The sequence below is a fragment of the Rhinopithecus roxellana genome, chromosome 2, assembly GCF_007565055.1.
Source record: "Rhinopithecus roxellana isolate Shanxi Qingling chromosome 2, ASM756505v1, whole genome shotgun sequence".
Classification (NCBI taxonomy): Eukaryota; Metazoa; Chordata; class Mammalia; order Primates; family Cercopithecidae; genus Rhinopithecus; species Rhinopithecus roxellana.
In genome coordinates, this window is record NC_044550.1 from 144,394,584 (window position 1) to 144,418,969 (window position 24,386).

Below are 24,386 nucleotides of genomic sequence, written 5' to 3' on the forward strand. Positions count from 1 at the left end.
ACCCTGGCCACATGTAAAAGCCACCTGGGGGGGTTTAAACAGTATAGATGCCTAGGCTCCACCTACAAAGATACTTTCAAGATTCTGATTCAGTTACTCTGGGATTGGGCGTAGTTAGGGCATTAAAATGTTCTTGGGGTGATTCTCATCTGTGGCCAAGATGGAGAACCATTAGAATAGGAAGTGTGAGATCTGGGAAGAATAAAATGATGTACATGGAGTTAAATATTTCAGAGGCACATGGAATGCTCTCATCGCATACATCATCTTCCTTGTCCTTCCACATATTCTCAGCATCCTTCCCTCCCTCCAGCAAATTCCTACTCATCTTTGAAGATTCAGAAAAGATGTCACCTCTTTATGAAGCCTTCTCTTGTCCCTCTGGAATCTCCTCCCAATTCTCACACCTTCATAAATGCATCTCTATTACAGCATCACTCATGCTGTTTTACTATTAAACTGTATGAGTTTCCCACTAGACTGTGACCTCCACCAACCAGCACAGAAGCCTAGCCCACAGTAAGAAGTCATAAATGTTTGAAGAATAAATCCTCGAGTAAAATGGGAAAGGCAAGTGTTTCATTAACATCTCCAGAAATGTTGAAATAAAATGTCTACGCAGAATTTCTGAGAGTTTCTTATTAAACACTGAAAGGAAACCACTGTTATTAATAGTTAAGTCAACAGGAAATTCATCTTTCCTTTCCTTGAAAAAGGGACAGGGAAAGGGCGATCAATGGTTAGTTATCTCAGCTTTTACCCCACGTAGCATCTGAGCAAGAGTTAAAATAAAATCCTTTAATTTAATGTACAGACCAATTTATCTTGCTCCTCAGTCTTGGCTCAAATAAATTCTTACTCAACTCTACCATGACTTCCAAAAGAACAAGGACTATTTCGAGTCAAAGGCATATGTTTTGTAACCTAGAGCAGAATGGGGTACTTCCCTGTCAAACATGACTGTTCATCATTTGCAATCCTATCAGCTCAATGTTCTCCATTTTTTGATCCGAAAAGCATCGGGCATATTGTTAAATATGGGGGCATGAGTTAGCAGTTCTTGCATACTTCCTCAGTAGATAAGAAGTTGCAGACTTCTATGATTAGATCCTATGTCTATGTCTTCTTCTAAATTGTAAATGTCTTGAGGAAAGTGACTATTCCATTCATTTTTTAAAATAACAGCTTTATTGAGATATAATTTATATACTATGTCTAGAAAACCCCACAGATTCAGCCCAAAAGCTCCTTCAGCTCATAAACAACTTAAGCAAAGTTTCAGGATACAAAATCAGTGTACAAAAATCACTAGCATCCTTATCCACTAACAGCAGCCAAGCAGAGAGCCAAATCAGAAAGGCAATCCCATTCACAATTGCCACAAAAAGAATAAAACACCTAGGAATACAGCTAACCAGGGAGGTGAAAGATCTCTACAATGAGAATTACGAAACACAGCTCAAAGAAATCAAAGACACAAACAAATGGAAAAACATCCCATGCTCATGGGTAGGAAGAATTAGTATCATTAAAATGGCTACTCTGCCCAAAGCAATTTACAGATTCAATACTATTCCTATCAAACTATCAACATTCTTCACAGAACTAAAGAAAATTATTTCAAAATTCATATGGAACCAAGAAAAAGAGTCAGATTAACCAAAGCAATCCCAAGCAAAAAGAACAAAGCTGAAAGCGTCCATGTTACCCAACTTCAAACAGGGCTTCAGTACTCAAACCAGCATGGTACTGGTACAAAAACAGGAATATAGACCAAAGGGACAGAATAAAGAGCCTGGAAATAAAGCCATACATCTATGATCATCTGATCTTCAACAAAGCTGACAAAAAACAGCAATGGGGAAAAGACTCCCTATTCAATAAATGGTACTGAAATAACTGGCTAGCCATATGCAAAAGATTGAAGCTGGACCCCTTCCTTATTGTGTATACAAAAATCAACTCAAGATGAATTAAAGACTTAAATGTAAAACCCCAAACTATAAAAAAGCCTGGACGACAGCCTAAGCAATACCATCCTGTACAAAGGAATGGGTCAAGATTTCATGACAAAGACACCAAAAGCAATCACAACAAAAGCAAAAATTGACAAGTAGGATCTAATTAAACTCATGAGCTTCTGCATGGCAAAAGAAACTATAAACAGAGTAAACAGACAACCTACAGAATCGGAGAAAAAAATCTTCAAACTATGCATCTGACAAAGGTCTAATATCCAGCACCTACTGAGAGAGGAAATTAAAGAAAGAAAGAGAAATAAAATTAAAAAGAGAAAAACAAGCTTTCTATATTAGGGTGACTCATCCTAAAGGCAGAAACAGGCAAAGCCTGGACCCAGGTGAAGTCTCAATATTATCTAAGAAGCCAGAGCTCAAAGGAATGTGCTCTGGAGACTCTCCCAGCACTCCCTCAACATAGGGAGAAGAAATCAAATTTTCCATTCCCCTATGAGTAAACTTGTAAGTTTATAGATTCCTGTTTTCTGGTAACTTTGAGTATTCTATTGAGTATTCTAAGCAGCACAGTGAAGATTATAAGACATGCCTGAGCAGGCCTGGGCTGCAGCTATCTAGGCGCCATAGTGAAGGTTAAAAGATAAGCCTGTGCAAGGCACTAGAGCAAGCCTCGGTAACAGCCATCTGGACCACATAGGAAGAGTCACATGTAATCCTGAGTTATGAACCTGTCACAATTTAATTAACTGCCTTTGTTCCGCCTCTGTATCCTTGCTGTCACACCACTATGATTTGCACCACTGTAAACTTGTTTCAGGTTAGCCCACCCCCTTTTAGAAGTGTGTCTAAAATTCTAGTGCTGCCTTTGTTCCAGGCCCAGTTTTTGGATGTTAATCTGCTAGGTCTGAGTGCACTCAATAAAAATCCTCCTGTTTCACCGTGGTCTCTCTGGTCCTCCTTCATTCCCACAACACTATAAGGAACTTAATTAAACAAATTTACAAGAGAAAAACAAACAAGCCCATTAAAAAGCGAGCAAAGGACATAAACAGACACTTCTGAAAAGAAGACATACATTTGGCCAACAAGCATATGAAGAAAAGCTTAATATCACTGATCATTAAAGAAATGTAAATCAAATCAGAATGGCTATTACTAAAAAGTCAAAAAATCATAGATGCTGGCAAGGTCGCAGAGAAAAGGGAACACTTATACACTGTTAGTGGGAGTGTAAATTAGTTCAATAGTTGTGGAAAGCAGTGTGGCAATTTCTCAAAAAGCTAAAAGCAGAACTACCATTCGACCCAGGAGTCCCATTACTGGGTACATACCCAGAGGAATATAAATCATGCTATCATAAACATACATACACATGAATGTTCACCACAGCACTATTCACAACAGCAAAGACATGGAATCAACCTAAATGTCCATTAATGACAAACTGGATAAAGAAAATGTGGGCCAGTCATGGTGGCTCATGCCTGTAATCCTAGCACTTTGGGAGGCTGAGGTGGGTGGATCCTCTTAGATCAGGAGTTCAAGATCAGCCTGGCCAACATGGTGAAACCCTGTCTCTACTAAAAATACAAAAATTAGCTGGGTGTGGTGGCAGACACCTATAATACCAGCTTCTTGGGAGGCTGAGAGGCTGAAGCCAGAGAATCGCTTGAAGCCAGGGGGGTGAGGGTTGGGAGTTGGGGGGTAGAGGTTGCAGTGAGCCAAGATCATGCCACTTCACTCCAGCCTGGGCAAAAGAGCAAGACTCCAACTCCAAAAAAAAAAAAAAAAAAGAAGAAGAAAAAAGAAAAAAAAGAAAATGTGGTACATATATACCATGGAATACTATGCCATCATTTAAAAAAAGCACAAGATAATGTCTTTTGCAGGAACATGGATGGAGCTGGAGGTTATTATCCTTAGAAAACTAATGCAGGAACAGAAAATCAAACAACACGCTTTCTCTTACAAGTGGGAGCTAAATGATAAGAACTTGCAAACACAAAGAAGGAAACAGGAGATACTAGAATGTGGAGTGTGGGAGGAGGGAGAGGAGCATAAAAGATAACTATCGGGTACTGAGCTTAATACCCAGGTGATGAAATAATCTGAACAACAAACCCCCGTGACATGTGTTTACCTATGTAACAAACCTTCACATGTACCCCCGAGCCTAAAATAAATGTTAAAAAATTTTTATATCATACATTTATATACCATATTTTAAAGTACACAATTCAGTGCTATTTAGTATACTCACAGAGTTGTGCGTTCATTAATACTATCTAATTCAAGAACATTTTTATCACCCAAAAAGAAATCCTGTACCGATTAACAGTCACGCCCCATTCGTCCCTCCCTCCAACCCCTGCAAACACGACTTTGTTTTTGTGAACTTGGTGATGACAGACATTTCATATAAACAGAATCATATGAGATCTTTTGTTACTGGCTTCTCTCATTTACTGTATCTCCAAGGTTCATCCATGTTGTAGCATGTATCAGTACTTCACTCCTTTTTATGGCTGGACAATATTCCATTGTATGGACATACCACTTTTTATTTGTTCATTAGTTAATGGACATTTGGGTTGTTTTCGCTTTTTAGCTATTATGAGTTAACACTCATATACAAGGTTTTTTTTTGTATAGACATGTAAAACTGACCCAATAGTCCCACAGATAGCTTTTTTTGATAAACATAGAAATTGACCCTTCTGGTCTTAAAAGCAATTTGTATTTGTTTTATCTGAGATCCTTCATTAGGAAATGACCTTCAGGTCTCTCAGAAAAAAAAAGTATCAAATAACTGAAACTCACCAGATCACTGCATCCAGACAATGAGATGCTGGACCCCTCATTCATCCTAATTGCTCCCTTGCTCCTACCTAGATCCTGTTTGGTACACTTTGCTACATTTCTTCCCTGCTATATAAACCCTTAGCTTTAGTTGGTCAGGGAGATGGATTTGAGACTGAGCTCCTTTCCTGTCTTCTCAGCTGCAGCACCCAATTAAAGCCTTCTTCCTTAGCAATACCCATCCTCTCAGTGATCTGACTTTCTGTCCAGTGAGCAGCAGGACCTAGACTGAACCCCTGGTGTTTCAGTAGCACGTTTTCAATTGTCTTGGGTGTGTACTAAGGAGTGGAACCTGCTGAGTATAGTAACTTGCATTTGTATGTACACACACACACACTTTTTTATATTTTTATAAACATATCACATTATGTATATATATATTTAACATTTTCAGGACTTCCAGAATGACTTAGTACAAAAGCCACTGTACCATTTTCCATTCCCACCAACAGTGTATAAGGGTTCTAAATTATCCACATCCTTGTCAACACTTGTTATTGTCTCTTTTTTACTATAGCCATCCTAGTTGGTGTGAAACGGTATTTCATTGGGGCTATGCTTTTCATTTCCCTTTCATTTTCCAGAACTTCCAGTTCCTTTTATTATAAAGTATAGCATGTAAGAAGACACAATAAATGTTTTTTGACTCCTTAATTCATTTCCTCATTCATTCATTAAATATTTACCAAGAGCCTACTATGTACCAGGCACTCTCCTAAAGGCCAAGAACACAGCAGTGAACAAAATAAGCAAAACTAAATAATGAATGAGCAAAATACCAGTAACAACGAGGGTTAGTTTTTAGCACAAAGGTGGTTCTCTTGGATTCCTGACAAGTGGATGGAGCCCCCAGTGATCTTGCCATCCCCTCCACGTCTATTCATCATGCTATGTTGCGTGTGACTTATGAAGCTCCAACATAGATTCAAGAGGATCGATTCCTATTCCAGAGGTGGGTATAACTTCAGATTTAAGAGTGTGACAAGAGCTAATATTACTGCTGTCATTGCTTTCCTGCATGCACGATGAAGAAACATCTATTATAGCCTGGCATGTGTTTCCTCCTTTTCTGTTAAAAGCCTCACAAATTTTCTTGGGGAATCAGCCTTCCCCTACACCCATTCAATCATTCAACAGATATTTTTTGTGCACTACTCCATGCCAGATATGCTTATAAGTGCTGAGGATATAGCAGTGAACAAAACCAACAAAGTAAAGATACCTATAGAGCATAAACTCTAGGGGTTAGGCCCATGTGTTTCAGGCAGAGATGAACCCTTATTTCAGGGGGCACATGGCCAAGGCACAGCCAATCACAGTAGCCAATTCTCATGGCTCTAGTGGCTGGTTCAAGGAAAAGCGTATGACCCACATGAAGCCAGCCAACCATGAGACTTGCCAGAAGGATAATAGTGGTGCTCTCTTTTCTCTTTTTCTTGAACTAAAAGATGCAAGCCTAGAGCTTCAAGGGGTCACCATGAGGAGATAACCTGCCCCAGCATGACTCTACCAAAGAAAGCGAAGCCAAGAGACAGAGAGAAAGTGAGCAAGCCCTAATGACTGAATCCCTAAAATAAGACATGCCTGAAATATGATACTGCTGGACTTCTCAGGTCAATAGACTTATGTATTTATTTTGCCTAAGCCACTTGGAGCTGGGTTTTCTCTGTTTTGCAACTAAAAGAGCCCTCATTAATACACAAAGTATTTTTCATGAAACCTAAGCAAAATTGGATAAGCTAGGATCACTTTAATTTCATGACTTGCACAGCTTCTCTCCATCCCAACCACAAAGGCCCCAGCACAGATACAACCAGGCCGACTGGCCCTGTAACTCAGACCACATCCTAATACAAACCTGTGCTGCATCCTGTAGTTAAACCTGGCTTTCCCCCTGCTCCTTTTCCCTTTCCTAAGACCTTTAGCCTTTTGTCAAGAAAGAGTTCGTCAGTAATGACAAGAACTTCTCTCTTCAATAACCTGCTGCTCTCCCTTTACTCCCACAACATGCTTATAAAACTGGAAACTGACAAATGGGCCCAGGGTTGATAAATGGGCCCAAGGAAGTCCAATGTTTGCCCCATTCTTGAATGAAACTTCACATTTTCTTCATTTTTATTTTTTTGCTATACAATTTCATTTCCACCGAGGAGTTAATGGTGAAACTTCTACCCTGAGGAATGTCACCTTTTGAACTAGACCACAAAGTATTAAGGAAATGAAATAAACTCTGATTCTTCTTTTCCTTTTGGGAGGGAGAGGCTAAATAAAGCTGGCTTCATGAAACTACTCATGAAAGGAAACCTTCAATGTGACAAAAATGATAAGAACTCTGTGAACAAAAGAGGCAAAAATTATCAATAAGGCAGCTTCGGTCACCGGGCCAGGGAGATGGCAGGATATGAGCCTCAGAATATTCTAACTAGGAGAGCAATGTCACACTGCTGATGCAGAGTGTCAGATACAGGGGTGATTTCAACAGCCAGATCTTACCCACTTGAGGGTTTCTTGTGTCCCATTAAACTTAACTGCCTGAGGACTCACTCAGTTCAATGTTTTAAGTGGAACTGATTCAAGACAGATGCATCACATACCTCTCAACAAACTCAATCTTAATGAGCTTGATTTAGCCATTCCACAATGTATACACATTTCAAAACAACATGTTGTACACAATAAACATATACATGTTTTATTTGTTGATTATAAAAAAACAAGAAATGTTATTTTCTAAAAAAGAAAATCAGATTTGGCAGTGAGAAAGGGTAAGTTATTACACAAACTAACAATGGTTGAAGTTGGCAGAGGGTCTTATGGAACACCATGTTAGGGATGAGGAGAGGGGTTCAGGGAAGGCTTCCCACAAAAAGAAGAGCTGACCGGGTGCGGTGGCTCACGCCTGTAATCCCAGCACTTTGGGAGGCTGAGGCAGGCGGACCACGAGGTCCGGAGATCAAGGCCATCCCGGCTAACACAGTGAAATCCCGTCTCTACTAAAAATACAAAAAATTAGCCGGGCATGGTGGCACGCGCCTGTAGTCCTAGCTACTCGGGAGCCCGAGGCAGGAGAATCACGAACCCAGGAGGCAAAAGTTGCAGTGAGCCAAGATCATACCACTGAACTCCAGCCTGGGCAACAGAGCTAGACTCCGCCTCAAAAAAAAAAAAAAAAAAGAGCTGAGTTGGATCTTGAAGGGTGGAAAGGAGCCTAGCAGCAGACAAGAAAGAAAAAGGCATTCCAGATGGGGGAAAGCTTGCCATTCCCAACATCACACCTGGCAGATGTGATGATCAGTTATTTAGGAAGCATAAGCAGAATGTGTGTATTCAAGTAAGAATTAAGACCTTCGGAACAGTCAACTTTGGAAATTATATTCCAAGGACATTTTCTCTGCTCAGTTTCTTTTTTAATTTAAGGGACAGGGTCTCACTACGTTGCTCAGGCTGGAGTGCATTCACAGGCACAGTCATCATGCACTACAGCCTCAAATTCCTGGGCTCAAGCGATCCTCCTGTTGCCTCAGACTCCCAAGTAGCTGGGGCTACAGGTATGCACCACCACATCTAGCTCTCTTCCCTGCTCAATTTCTAAGCTGTTTCCATTCTTCAGTAAAGTCTCAGTGACTTTTGAAGATAATTTTTTTTTTTTAATAGAGCTCTAGACTTTTATGGGCAAGCCTGATGATGATCCAGCTTTGGAATATTGGTTCAGGTGAAAAAAAAAAGTAGGTGAGCTATAAAGAAATGTCACATATTTTCTTGAGTTACTGATAAGCTGGGCTCCAAATCTATTCTGAAAGTGAAAAAAAGTTAAACAATAACAGGATCCTTGAAATAGGGTAATTACTTGATATCATGGGCTAAGATCTGCTCAGAAGGGACTCCGGAGCTGAATCCTGAAGGGTCAACAGGAATTTCAAAGGCAGATGATGGTATAAATTCTGGTATGTTTGGCTGGGCATGGTGACTCACGCTTGTAATCCTAGTACTTTGGGAGGCCGAGGCTGGCAGATCACTTGAGTCCAGGAGTTCAAGACCAGCCTGGTCAACGTGGCGAAACCCTGTCTCTACTAAAATTACAAAAATTAGCTGGGCGTCATGGCACATGTCTGTAATCCCAGCTACTTGGGAGCCTGAGGCAGGAGAATCGCTTGAACCTGGGAGACAAAGGTTGCAGTGAACCAAGATTGTGCCACTGCACTCCAGCCTGCGTGTCAGAGCAAGAGTCTGTTTCAAAAAAAATTTAAACAAATAAATAAATATATAAATAAATAAATTCTGGCATGTTTGTCTTTAAAAGATGTCCCTGTAGTCACAGCTCCCTAGAGTTAGAAAAAGGAGCTGAAGGCAAACCTAACTCCACTTACCAGTCCAGACCCTCTCTCACCACTCGCCATTTGAATTTTCAAGTGGAAAAATGGCTGGAATAGGATTTGCCACTGTACTAAGAATACCTCTTTCCTTGTAAAATGTGCTATATGTCATACCGATGCATGAGACTAGTAGCTGTTATTTAAAAACCAGGCTAGATAACTGTTTCAGTATCTCTTACATAACCGCCAAAGAATAAAGTTGTTTGAGCACCAGCATGAACAATGAAAACATCAGCATAACAAAACATATCAAGAACAGGAAATTTCTAGAAGTTATTTGATTAGTCTACCTTCACTTAGAGGAATACCCTCACTTAGAGGAATACACATCATTTTATACACTTGCCAGCTTTATTTTAATGTTTTCATACTAGTGTACCTTGAAGATAAGACTATAATAATAATCTTATCTATTAATAATCTATCTCATAAAAATATGATTTTAAAAGTTAAAGGATCCCTAAAGGGAATTATTCTCAACATTTAAAATCTATTTTCTAAAGAACATATGTATTTTTCTTGATTTTTCTAAAACTAATATATCATTCAATATGTTTTGACAAAATACACATTGACAAAATCCATACCTTCCCCAAATCGTCACACTATTATGATTAGATGGCTTCTAAAAATCAGCTCTAAGACACTGACTTTCCTTTGTGAACTCAGGTTTGTCATCGTTTTTGGCTGCTTTTTATAAAAGAATATTTCTTGCCTCTCATATACCTCTACTGAGCTTAGTGTTTATTACATTTTATTTTAGTTCTTTGTTGAAATGCAACATGAAAAACGTCATATAAAGGAGAAAGCAGCTTGATTATATTTAATAATAAGTTTAGAATTTAGGGACATTAGCATCTATTTGCCAATGGTTTAAATCTACTTATTCAAAAACTCAGAACTTGCTGAGCAATATGTGCCCTAATAAATATGAAATCTATCCAGATCTATCTGTCACTTGAAGTCCTATATGATGTTTAATTTGAAATGTTACTGCAATTGCTTTTTCCTTATTACGTAACTGTGAGGCTAGGGATTAAATCCCACACCATGTTGTGTGTAGCCTAGTATCTATCATGAGACCAAAAAAGGGATGTACAGTAAAATTAAGGTCATTTTCCTAAGGCCTGAAATTAATCTGCTGATTAGACCCAAGGAGAAGAATACATTCAATATCGGGGGGGGGGGGGTTCTGCCTAAGCAAACTCTACAAGCTATTAATAAGATGCAGATTGAGAGACTCAACACCAACACCTACTCCTTTGTTCACATTTCAGTAGTACCCAGGTTGTAGTATACAATGCTAGATGGTAAAATTTGACAGTTTTAAGCTCCTGTCACAGTCAACTAAAATATTTTTACATTATAAGTATTCATGCAATTATTACACAAATATGGTTAAGTCCAACTAATTCTTCTACTTGATTTTAAAGATTCATTTTTCTATTACATTAGTGAAGAACAATGAAATTCAAAAACCTGTTATTTTAGCAAATCATAAGTTTAACATTAATCTTTTTTCTTCAGTTTTAATATTCAACTGCTTCTCTGCATTGAAATATGTGAAAATGTATCTGACCTGGAAGTACTTCTGACATGGATCACTGGGCGTCAGCAATGGTGCAGGCAATAGGTTATAATTTGAAATCTAAAAAAAAGGGATCATTTGAGAAATTAAAACCCCAAATAACAAAGCATAAAAGAAAAGCATAGCAGTGAAAATCTCTCCAAAAGCTGTTACATACACTAAACAAATTTTGGCAGACAATGTCCACATTTTTGTTCGTTTATAGTTCGTCAAACCACTTTTGATTGAAACTTGAATTCCTACTTATCCACATTTCCCACAAACATTTATTGAGGGTTTTTTTTTCATGGTAGGCCTAACCTACCTTTCTGTCTCAAGTTTTCAATGTTTTTTCTCATGAAACACACACACACACACACACACACACACACAATTCAGCAACCCTACAGAAAAAAATTGGTACGTTTTGCCACGTAAAAATTAAAATCATCTGTTTAGAAAAAACGTGCCTATAAACACGATAAAAACAAAAAACAGACCGAAGAAAAAATTACTACCACGGATGACATAAAAGGGTTAACTTCCTTCATTTAGAAAGAGTTCCTTGAAACCATTAAGAAAAATATGAACAAGCCTGTAGGAGAATAAGGAAAGAAACAAGTCCCAAGAGAAACACAAATGTTGAATAAACATAAATCACTAGCTGCACTTAAAACTTAAGAAAATACCAATTTAAATAGTAATGTCTAACTGGATTTCCTATATCAGACTGGAAAGATTAATAAGCCAGATAATACCACAATCTAAGGACAGGATACTGGAAACAGGAAGTTTCAAACCTTGGTGGTGGGAGTAAAAGCTGGCAAAATTCTTTGGAGAGCCATTTACAAATATCTGAGCAAGTTTTGAATGCATGGATCCCACTGCTTGGCAATTCCACTTCTAATAATTTATTTTACAGACAAGCTCATGTGGATTCTATTCTTCTAAAGTCAAAAGGCCAGTAACCACCTAGCTGTTCTTCAGTGAACAGCTGGTTCATTAGATGATGATACATCCATACAACGAAATATCATGCTGCCCTTAGGAAAAATGAAGTGGATCCACAAGAGCCTATATAAAAGGGGTTGCTGGTTTTTTGTGGGTTTTTTTTTTTTTTTTTTTTTTTTTGAGACGGAGTCTTGCTCTGTCGTCCAGGCTGGAGGGCAGTAGCAGCATGATCTCGGTTCACTGCAACCTCCGCCTCCAGGGTTCAAACGATTCTCCTGCCTCAGCCTCCCAAAGTGCTGGGATTACAGGCGTGAGCCACCAGGCCCAGCCTAAAAGGGTTTTAAGATGCATCACCAAGAGGTGACTAATATGCAGAGCAAAGCATGATCTAATTTAAGTAACATTTTTAAAAAGCATACACATATAAATCCATGTGCACACACACACCTAGGCGTATACTCAGATGCACATGCATTTACATGGAAAATTTCTTAAAGGAATATAAAGATCTAGAAACATTGGTAAGTTGCCAGTTTACCAAAATGATACATAATAAGGAAAACTGAAAATGGACCTTGTTTTCAATGAGTTGCTATCAGGAATGTCACTCAGAATGATAATATGTTATATTAAGTCAAGTACAGATAGTGTATGATTCTATTTATATGAAGTACAAAAACAGGAAAAACGGCTTGATATCAGGACTATTGGGGGTGGGGTAGGGAAGTAGCAAGAGGGTTGCTTCTGGGACACTGGGAATGTCATGTTTTCTTCATCAAGATGTGGAAATTCATCAGGCTGTACTCTTATGTGCACATTTCTGTATGCGTATTACACTTCCATGAAAAGTTAAAAGAAAAATAATCAAATGCTAGAGGTTTTCTAAAGCATAACTTAAATTGAAAAAGCTTTATATCTGTAAAAACTTAATTCTAATCTAACCTTTCCAAACTAGAAACCTTTAATGGGCATCACTTCCAACTTTATGATTCTGATAATGACCTGACAACCTGGTCTACTGAGCCAAGATACATTTTTAATTATATTTTCACAAACTGTGGGTAAGGCTCATTACTCTGGTATAATTAAAAGGGTGGGTTTATTCGAAAATGTCCTGAAACAGCAAGTGATTCCTCCTCTGTGTTCCTCTGTCTTTGCCCTATAACTTTCTGCTCAGTTCCTTAAACATATTTCACAATTCCATTTTCCTTTTCTTAAATTTTAGTTTTTGTCTTCAGTGCACTTTAAATGCTATGCAGAGAAAGAGATGAATAGCTACTCAAGAAAATGAATACTGGTAGAGAGAAAGTTTAAAAAAAAAAAAAAAAGGCATACTAGTGAGCATTCTGAAAAGGCTCGCACAAAAACTAAGAGTCTGCATACAGTTGGCCCTCTGTATCCTCCGGTTCCACATCCATGGATACATCCAAGTGAGGATCAGAAAGTTAGGCCTGTGATGGTTGCCTCTGTACTGAACATGTACAGACTTTTTTATCCTTGTCATTATTGCTTAAACAGTACAGTACAGCAAAACTATTTACATAGCATTTATATTGTATTATCAGTAATCTAGAGGTGATTTAAGGTATACGGAAGGGGCAGGTACAGCGGCTCATGCACACTGTGAGATGGAGGGGGGAGGACCACCTGAGCCCAGGAGTTTGAGACCAGCCTGGGCAACAGGTGAGACCCTGTCTCTACAAAACATACAAAAATTAGCTGGGTGGGGTGGCACACACTTGTATCCCAGCTACTCAGCAGGCTGAGGTGGGAGGATCACTTGAGCTATGATTGCACCACTGTATTCCAGCCTGGACAACAGAGTGAGACCCTATCTCTAAAAAAAAAAAAATGAAAAAATGAAAAGTACACAGGAGGATGTTGCATCGATTCTATGCAAACACTACCCCACTTTATTTAAGGGGCTTGAGCATCCCCAGATTTTGGTATCTGAAGGGAGTCTTGGAACCAATCTGCCTCAAATACCAAGGGATGACTGTCCTTAGTGTATATAATCCTTAAAATAAAATATTCCTGTTTCCCTTACCAAACAAACCAACATCTATAAAGTTAAGAATTACACATTCTGCTAATGACTTCATATTATAAATAACCCTAAGTTATTATCTGACCCATATTTATTCCATACCTGCCATGTGCCATGCATTATGCTAGGAGTAGGGGGATACTTCAGTGAGTAAAAAACACATTTCCCCTCTTACGGAACTTATAGTCTAGTTGTTGGAAAGATGGATATTAATCACAAAGCTACTCACAGCATAAATAAGTTTTGGAGGAAAATAACTTAGATATAAGAGAAATGCAACAAAACAACCACAGGCCAGACTGGGGGGTCAGGAAATGCTTTCCTGAGAAAGTCAAATTTAAGGTGCCATTTGAGGACCAACTGGGATTTAGGTAGATAAACACTTATTAAACACCCAGAATGTGCAAGGCATTTCCTGGCCCTGGGGATGAGGCACAAATATGCAGAACTTTTTCCCCTAGGCACTTATATCTTTGATGAATGAATCTCATCTAATAAAACAGTTTCTGAGAGGAACTTAGGGGCATGGACTAGTTCTACATAAACAATAACCTGAGAAGATATCAAAGCAGCACTTGGAAAATAGGAAAACACTATATAAATGCAGGACTTTTAAGAACAATATACAGCTGTGCTGTCCAATACAGTCCCTACCTACTAGTACCTACAAGCTATTGAATACTTAAAAAGTAGTGCAACTGACAACTGAATTCATTTAACTACAATTAATTTAAATATAAATTTATAAGCTGATATTTGACTCTTATTGGAAAACATTTAAGTAGGTTTGGAACTTCTTAGGTAGGTGAGTCTACTTCTTCAACTCTAAATTTTATGAAATTTAAATACAGGTCAAGTATTTCCAATGAATATTGCATCCAAGTTGATTTCCATGAGCATAAAATGCATGTTGATTGTGAATACTTGGCGTGGAAAAAATGTACAATGTTTAATAATTTTTAAATATCGATTGCATGTTGAAACGATAATAGTTTGGTTATATTAAGTTAAATAAAACATGTTAAAAATAATTTCACCTTTTTAAAGAATGTGGTACTAGAAAATTTTAAATTACATCTGTGGCTTGCATTCTATTTCTACTGGCGAAGCCCTGATCTAGAGAATGTAGACAGATTCAAAACTTTACCCTAGGCCGGGTGCAATGGCTCACACCTATAACCACAGAACTTTGGGAGGCCGAGGTGAGTGGATTATGAGGTCAAGAGTTCAAGACCAGCCTGGCCAATATGGTAAAATTCCGTCTCTACAAAAAATAAAAAAATTAGCTTGTGTGGTGGCACACGCCTGTAGTCCCAGCTGCTCAGGAGGCTGAGGCAGGAGAACTGCTTGAACCTGGGAAGCAGAGGTTGCAGTGAGCCGAGATCACGCTGCTGTACTCCAGCCTGGGTGACAGAGTAGGACTCTGTCTAAAAAAAACAAAAAAACAAAAAAACTTTACCCTAATCAAAATATTATGTACTTTTCCATAAAAGCAAAGACTGGTGGACATGCTACTTCAGCTGTAATGCTAGAGATTTTGTCAGCATTGAGAGGAGAGTCCTTGTTTCCATAAAAATCACATACTGAGTTCAGAGTTGTTGGGGACAAATGGCAGGTCACTACAAGTTCTGCACTGAGAACACAGTTGTGATTTTGGGGCAAAGCATAAAGCTACCTAAGTGAAACAGTCCAGCAACAATAGTTTCCTTCTAGCAGTGTTTTCACAGGTCCCGTTAATAAAAATTCTTAATGCTGATGTGCCTTAAGATAATGGTACTAGGGATCAATAAATATCTGACAGGACCACAGAGAGAGCTTGCAACCCCAAATCACAAAAGCACCACTAAGCAGACAGACAGACAAACAGACAGAGGGATAGATAAAATGCCCTCTTGTAATTTGATTCAGTAAAAGACGCAATGTACCTTTAAATAATTCTAAAGAGGAATGAAAGATTTAAATAAAAATCAGACAAACAATTCCATTTTACCTATGTTCCCCAAATACTGCCAAACAAGTCTGACCGATTCCTCCTTCTCAATGTGCCTAGTTCTTTGTCCAACCCATTTTTAAAATAGTACTGCACAGTCCCATAACTCCTCCCCCGACAGCCAGTCTAATTCCTCCCCATACACCATCCCAGATCTATCGCAGATCTGCAATGCCAGACAAACATTGCTCTGGTCACAATCACTACCTTATCTAAAATCTCCAGAATTAAGTTGTTTCAACCACTAACAATCTAAGACCCAACTGATTCTAGAATCTCTCATTTATCCTCTTTACCTTCAAATAGCTACTTCCCTAGAAACTCAGTGCAATGCTATAAAACCCAATACTCCCTTTCTATAGAAATAGCTTATAATAACCCCTTTATTATCCTAAAGTGATATTCACAGATAATATAACTTATCTGAACACATAAATTCTAGAAAAGGGGGAATAAAAGGAGGGAAACATTTCAATAAGCAAATTCTCTGGCATGACTATTCCAGCAGTCATAATAAACAGGTATCAGATGCTCACCTATGTGTAGAACCATTGTTAGTGCAATAGCTATAAATGCAGACTGAAAAAGGTATGTGTTGTATTGACAACTCAGACATGATTTGCACTGCTGCCAATAACATCAATTGCAAAATGCTGAACAACTCTTTGGAATATTCCAAAAAATATTAAATACACTTGTCTTTAAATGAGAAGGAGTTTTCACTTCTGGAATACATAGTGTATATTAAAACCAAGTTTAGAATTTCTAGGGTCAGATAATTATACAAAAATGTCTTTAACTACATGAATATTTGCTAGGGTATTTAAAAGCTCTGCAGAGTAAGACAATATTTGTTGTACAGGGTAGTCCCAAGTACTGCAAGACATTTATCATCCCTGGTCTCCACCCGATTCAAATAGTGGGCCCCTTCCACACTCCCCTAGTGGGAGTTCTAGCCACCCTGAAACCCCAACTTTGAAAATTACGACCTTGGCCCAGAGTTATCTCTTCCTCTTAACTCATTTGACACTTAAATCCTATATGATCTTGAACCAATACTTAATGTCTGGAAGCCTATTCGACTGTCTTGTTGGACTGCAAATTGTGGTTACCATCAATCTGACAATTACTATGACAACAGAATGGGGTATCATAGGCTGCTTGTTTGCTTTGCTTAGTGTCTAGCACATCCTAAGCATTCAGTAAATGCTAATTAAGGTCAGATGCAGTGGCCCACGCTTGTAAATCCCAGCACTTTCAGACGCCTAGGCAGGCGGATTGCTTGAGGCCAAGAATTCAAGACCAGCCTGGGCAACACAGTGAGAGCCCCATCTCCACAAAAAAATTTAAAAACTAACCGGGCATGGTGGCAGATGCCTGCAGTCCTAGTTACTTGGGAGGCTGAAGCAAGAGGATTGCTTGAGTGAGTTGTGAGACAAGTGGTGGGACCTTGTTTAAAAAAAAAAAATACTCACTGCTATTATTGCTGTTATTATTTTTTTTCTTACCCACGCTTGTTTCCTCAACTAGGCTGTAAGCTTTCTGGACCAAAAGCAGTGTCCTGGAGATCTTTGTATACCTGGCATAAGTAAGTACCCAATAAATTTTGGTAGTTCACATCCTTTGTACCCTTTCTCTGCCCTACGCTGATTTCTTGTGAAAACCTTCACAAATAGTATGCTGAGTCCAAGAATGGAGCTAAAAACTGTAATTATATAGAAAATTGTCTTTCTGACATTAGTGAAATCATCATTGTAACCTGCCAAGCAGAGGACAGGCTGTCAGAAAAACTGTCAGCAGATGCTCTGGAAAATCTACAGGATTATATTAGTGATGAATACTTTTAAAGTAGACATTGCATTCCAGGATTAGATCTATCTACAAATACATACTGATACATACTTTAAGGTTTTAAACATTTTCCCCTGGAGAACTAAGCCTTATTTCCAGATCTATGAAACGAAGTACTCGGGTACTTCCGAGTACTTCAGATGACTCGGGTCCTTCCGAGTACTTCAGATGACTCGGGTCCTTCCGAAGTATTAATGCTATATAGCATTTATTGAATGCTTATTATGTGTCAGGCACTGTGCTAAGTAGGTACTTTATAAGGATTATCTCACTTATCACTGCCAGCAACCCTATGAAAAAGTTACAGTTATTATGTCAGTTTTACAGATTAAGAAATGGAAGCAGAGGGTTAGGTAACATGCCAAAGATCCCACCAGAGGCAAGTGATGGAGCTGGCATCAGCTGTTCACCTCTAAAAATGAGGCTCAAAACCACTACACCATGTTTTTTGGACTCTTCTCTTGAAGTTGACTCAAATAGCCTAAATTAATTAATGGCACAAGACAATTCTCACCACATTATTAGGGTTCTTTTGAAGTTTGTGTCCAACATTCTGATGTACATGGCAACTAAAAACAAAGCAGGCTGTCAACTGCGGGCAGGCAAAACCTGAGTCCTCTCGTTGTTTGTAGCTCAGAAAAGCAAAATAAAGCATACTTGAGAACATATGTGAATTTTTTTTTTTTTTTTTTGAGACGGAGTCTCGCTCTTGCCGCCTCCCGGGTTCACGCCATTCTCCTGCCTCAGCCTCCTGAGTAGCTGGGACTACAGGCGCCCTCCACCATGCCTGACTAATTTTTTATATTTTTAGTATAAACAGGATTTCACCGTGTTAGCCAGGATGGTCTTGATCTCCCGACCTTGTGATCTGCCCGCCTCAGCCTCTCAAAGTGCTGGGATTACAGGCATGAGCCACCATGCCCGGCTACATGTGTGAAATTTTAACTCACTCTGGGGGTGGGTTTTAAACTCAGAAAATAAACCAAAATTCAACAACAGTTGACTACTTTAAAACAAAAATCCTTTAAATTGACTGCTTAGTGCAACACACGCAGTTTCGGTTAAACAAGTAAAACGTGCATAGTCTTGTAATGCATGCATAATGTGGAGTATATAGTAAGTACATGTAATGCAAAACTTTATTCCAATGTTTTTATTTCTGCACAGAAGTGTACACACTGAATTGGCATATAACATTGTACTCTATGGGAATAAACTTGAATTTCTTACATTTTTGGGACATTAACCATTACTGGTAATAATTTTTTTGTCATTCACAGAGCTGGTCACTGCATACTTGCTGTTTAAAAAAAATCACAACTTTGAGAGAACTAAAATTTACTACTTATGTAGTCTAAAACAGAGAGAAAAAAGTTGTGGCAGTAAAGGTCCAAGAACTAATCCTATCACTAATTTCTTTATCTTTCGCAAAAATACTTAAGGACATTGATTTATGATCGTAGCTCTTTATCTTACTCCATTCTGTGTTCTCCAAGTGAGATTTCGAAACCAGTTCCAAGAACACTATCAAACAAAGAAAAACATGCACAGACAGAAAAAAAAAAAAACCCTATTTTCTGAAATGTATCCCAGGGGAAAACACCAACAACTGGAAAAGAAGTATTTTCAAGACATAACATTAAATGTAGATTTTTCCATTTAAGAGTTATCTTTATAACACTTAATCAGAAATTTTTTCAATGAAGCAAAAGTTTTATGCTTCCCCCACAAATATACCTGATCCCCAACTTTCTTTTTTTAATTTTTTTGAGACAGAGTCTCACTCTGTTACCCAGGCTGGAATGCAGTGGCGCGATCTCAGCTCACTACAGCCTCTGCCTCCTGCATTCAACCAATTCTCCTGCCTCAGACTCCTGAGTAGCTGGGACTACAGGTGTGTGCCACCACACCTGGCTAATTTTTGTATTTTTAGTAGAGATGGGGTTTCATCATGTTGGCCAGGATGGCCTCGATCTCTGATCTCGTGATCTGCCTGCCTCGGCCTCCCAAAGTGCTAGGATTACAGGTGTGAGCCACCGTGCCTGGCCTGATCCCCAACTTTCATATTCCAAAGGCATTAACATCTGCAATTTAGAAATAACTGCAATGTTTAATGCTTCTAAGATGTGCCAATTTAAAATATGCTATTGGACAACTATAAAGGACTAAGTTAATGACCCCAATCAACAGCCTCTCTGCATCCTTGCCCTCTGCTCTGTAACCTTGCAATCCCTTTCCCCTGGCTCTGGTCTCAGTTGTGTTACTTATTTTGGCCAACTGGATGTTAGCAAATGGGATGACACAGAAGCTCAGAATGTATGGATCCATTTCTACTCTCCTGAAAAAGACAGGATCTGTGCTACTGCCATGAGAACATTCCTAGGCCTGTTGGAAGGGTGTTGGGAGACTTGGGTAGGATGGCTAAATCTTCTTGGTCCAAGGCTATTTTTGACCACCCTAAGCCAGCCAACCATCAAACACGTGAAAGACCACTGCAAAGATCAGCAGCTCTGTCTACTACCCCTGCAGCTAACTGTAGCTACACGAGTGAGCTCAGCAGAGACTACAAGAAGAACCACTCAGCCATCCCAAAAATACTAATGGCTATAGTTTAAGCCACTGAATTTTGGGGTGCTTCATTATGCAGCATTAATTGTGGCAATACATAAATGATACACTAGTTATACCCACAACAACCAAATGAGATTGTAGAAGAGCTGTGGGATGAAACCTAAATTGATCCAGGAAAGGTATAATGCTATGTGAGAATCCTGCAGGAGGGAATCTATTTTTCATTTTTTTCTTTGAGGTTTATGTCCTCCCTAGGTTACACAGGGCTGTCTTGATTAATCTAGCCTGCATCTTTAGTCTCTACTGCTAACTGTTCATTCACAGCACATCAGCATTTATACTTTGCATATTAGAATATGCTGTGACAAAGCAAATTTTAGGTATTTATCATAAGGACAAATAAGCAGCATTATTTCTATTAGAGAAAAATCAAAAACAAGTTAAATGTCCATCATGAGGAAACTGATTAAATAAAGGATCACATCCTACAATGAATACTATGCATCATCTAAAAGTGAGGATGCTTCTGTATTTAATTGCACAGAAAGATATTTACTAAATAATATTAAATGAAAAAAAACTAACTGTAAAACAGTATGATGAGTATATAGGCATTCCCTACACAATGCTTTCCATTTTTCTGTTTGAAACTTCTCGTAATAAAAGTTGGGAGAAAGGCAGTATATATACTGTCATTCTTTCATAAAAATGTTTTAAAATCTTTTTATGGTAAAATAAAACACAGATTAAGAGAACCACAGAAAACAAATAGCTTATTATAAAGAAAACACTCATAACTACCACCTTAATCAAAACACAGCTTTCGCTTGTTACCGTAGAAGGCCATCCATGACCTTCCCTTCCTCCAAAGTAAACAAACTCCTGAATTTATGGTAATCATGGCAATCAGTTCCTGGCATTTCTTTACGATTCTGTTATCCAAGTGTACAATCCTACTCAGCATAAGTGTTGTCTACTTTTAAACTTTTGATGTCTTTTAAGTTACATTTAATCTATATCGCCTCTATCCTTTTCTTTTCCTTACAATTAATTTGTTAAAGAATCTGGGCTGTCTGAGGTATGAAGTTTCCACAGTACGAATTTTGGTGGTGCATGTTTAACTCGTTTCTCCAACCTCTGAATTTCCTGCAAATTGGAGCTAGATTCAGAGGCTTGAACAGACTGAAATTCAGTCTGTGGTGGTATGATCTTTCATTAGGAAGCACATGGTATCTGGTTTTCATTCATTTCGGATGTTAGCAGCCATTGTTATTCAATGCCTAAATCCCCTAAATCCACAGGGGTTGGAAAATAGTGATATTCCAATTATTTAATTTCATTTTCATCTACTGGGTGGAAAAATTTTAGGAGATGCTTTCCTTCATCTACCACTTGGTTTTCCAGTGGTACAGTTCATGTTCATGTAAGAAAGAAGTTGATTCTTTCCTAACTACTTTCAAGATGATGAATTGGTGCTCCATTATCCTTTTTTTCATACTGCAGAACCAATCTTTTTTTTTTTTTCATATCATAACCTCATGGATTTAAACATATTTGCAATTTCATTTTTGGCCAGTAGGAGCCTCTTCAAGTTGGCTCCTAAGTTATTGTGACACGCCCTAATAATCTTTGATAGCTTCCTTGCTACCTATTTATTATCTTGAGATGTCCCAAGCTCATCTTACATCTTTCTAGTTATTTTTGTTGTTTGAAGCTCACTCTGTAGAAGATTCTTTAGGAGGAACTCACGAGGAGCAATATTTCCTCCACTGATTCTTTTTGCATGTTCATAAATTTGTGTTCTCTATGCCTGAAAGTCAATTTTGCTAGATATAAAAATATTGGCTCACATTTTCTTTCCTTTGAATACCTTAGGTATGTATTTTCTTTCAGCATAAGAGTTTCTGTCAAAAAGTCTAAGAACAATCTAATTCTCTACTACTGTTTTTCCCTTTTTTGTCTAGATGCCCAAAGGACTTTTTCTTTCTTTTTAACCCAATAGTTTTATTAGAATATCTTGGTATTGGTTGTTCTAAGGTGATATTCTAAAATACATGATTTTCCCTTTCAAAACGTAGTTTCAATTATTTTTTTCCAGAAAACTTTTCTTAAAATGCTTCATTTGTATCACACCTTTGCTTTGGTTTTCTCCTCTCCTATTACCTGTATGTTGGATCTGTTTTGTCTATCTTCAATATTTGTCAACTTTTCCCAAATTTTACTTCTTTCTTCATTTCCTTTGGATTTTTAACTTTTTCCTCCTTTTCACCCTCTATTATTTCTCTTAGGGCGATATTTGTGGTAGTTGATTTTGTGCTCCTTCCAATTTAGAATTTATTTTTTAAATGATTTTTTAAAAATTTCTAATTCTTTCTTGAGTTCTGTCTCCTTGTCTCTGAGTTTTGCTAATTCAGATTTATGCTGTTCTTTCATCTCCTGTATAATTTTGTAATAATCTCTTTTAATTATTCTGAAATAGAATATTATGGTTTTAATCATTTTTAATTGAGCATGTCTTCTGGCATGTTTTCATTGTCAGTACGGATTTTACTCTATTTCTTTCTTAAAAAATAGTTTATATGGCATTTAACCTTATTGGTGTTCTGTACTTTTATAAAATTTCATATTTATATAATTTCTATAATTTATTTAATGTCTTTCTCTCTCTCCCTGTATGAGGACAGAGACTATGTCTGTTTCACTCATCAGTATATTCCTAGTGCCTGGCACATAGCGGATGTTCAATAAATCACTGCTAAAGGAATGAATAGAAGAGTTCATCAAAATATTCATAGTGGTATCTCTGGGTGACAGGATTTAGAAAACGGTCTTCTGATACTTTATAAGTTGTTATGTTTCTAAGTTTTTTCATAATGAGCATAAAACATTTTTATATTCAGAGAAAAAGATTTTTAATTTGGAAAAAAAAGGTTTGTACATGAAGCTGGGTATATAGATACCCTATATCTTTTAAAAAATCAATAAAGAAATGCCCTCTCCCTCACATATGTCTTCTATTCGTAAATGAAAACTATGGGGTAAAAGAAGGTGACAAAGCTGAGTTTTACTGAGAAAGACTAGGTTTAGAGTTTGTGAAAAGGACGACAGCACCCACCCATCTGCTTTCCATGCTATATTTGACAGATTTTACTCTATAGCTCAGAAAACATGTTAATAGGACTTCTTGTAGTGAGAGGAAGGAATTTAAAAAGCAAAGAATCCTGCTGTGTAGTTTGGCACTATATGGAAAATGGCTCACAGTGCCTGCAATTCATGGAACAAAGATAACATCTCTTTGTAAAATCTACACTGCAAGGTATCTCAAATATATAACCAAGATATGCCAGTGGCAGTGACTTACAATCACCAAACAAAATGATCCCAAACAAGAATGAGATGAAGCCTTAATTTGCTTAACTGGGCCTTCAAAGACCTATTAGAGAAAACATAAGAGATGAACTGCCTCATAAAGCAGATGGTCTTCTCTAGTTTAAAAAAAAAAAAAAAAAAATCAAGATAATTAAAGGAAACTAAGGAGCAAGGATCTTGCTAAATTGGCCAAGAAGATTTTTTTTTTCCTCTGAAGTAGAATGCATGAGTTTTTGAAAGGATTTCACGGTTCCCCATGAGGCTGACACAGGTTATTTCATAAAGTCTACATCAGCAAGGGAAGCCGTCCCAAGGGTAGCTGCCTCCCAGGTAGGATGCAACCCCTGGCAGGCTTTATTCACAGGGGTGGGAAAGAAGGCTGAGGGGTAACATGGCCTTTCTGAAAGAGCACTGGAGTGGGGAGTGAGGACACATGCGACCTGTGTTCTTGATCTGTGATTCTGAGGAACCTGGTTCACTTTTGTTACCTGTTAATTTTTCTTAGAGAAACTTGTCATTCATTCCCCTAGCCTGCCTTGGTAGTGAGAACAGTTGAGATAAAGAGGAAAATATCTGTATACTACAGAAGAGAATTGCAAAATTGTTGGTTTATAATGTAATTTTGTTTACATAGCTCCATTGCTAGATATAAAGGTCTCATTGTGCAGCAAATTAAAAATTGGAGTAAGGGGAATGAGGTGTTTTGAACCCAGTAGAAGATGAAAAAAAATTCTTTTCTCCTCCAACTGTAAGATACTTGATACTCCATTTCTGTTCTCCTACAAGCTCTAAGATGCTTTTTGAGAGAAAAGAGAGGTAGATAAAAGTGTCT

At 38.0% G+C, this 24,386-nt stretch overlaps 1 protein-coding gene across 12 annotated transcripts in view; it reads right to left on the bottom strand.

The window, feature by feature from the left end:
- APBB2 (amyloid beta precursor protein binding family B member 2) overlaps positions 1-24,386 on the bottom strand; it is a 427,787-nt gene that overhangs the window by 221,600 nt on the left and 181,801 nt on the right. For all 12 annotated transcript variants that reach the window (XM_010384702.2, XM_010384687.2, XM_010384677.2 and 9 more), the window contains one exon: positions 10,788-10,856. In XM_010384702.2, coding sequence (XP_010383004.1) covers positions 10,788-10,806 — 19 coding nt within the window. In that variant the 5' untranslated portion in view covers positions 10,807-10,856. The remainder of the gene's footprint in view (positions 1-10,787; positions 10,857-24,386) is intronic.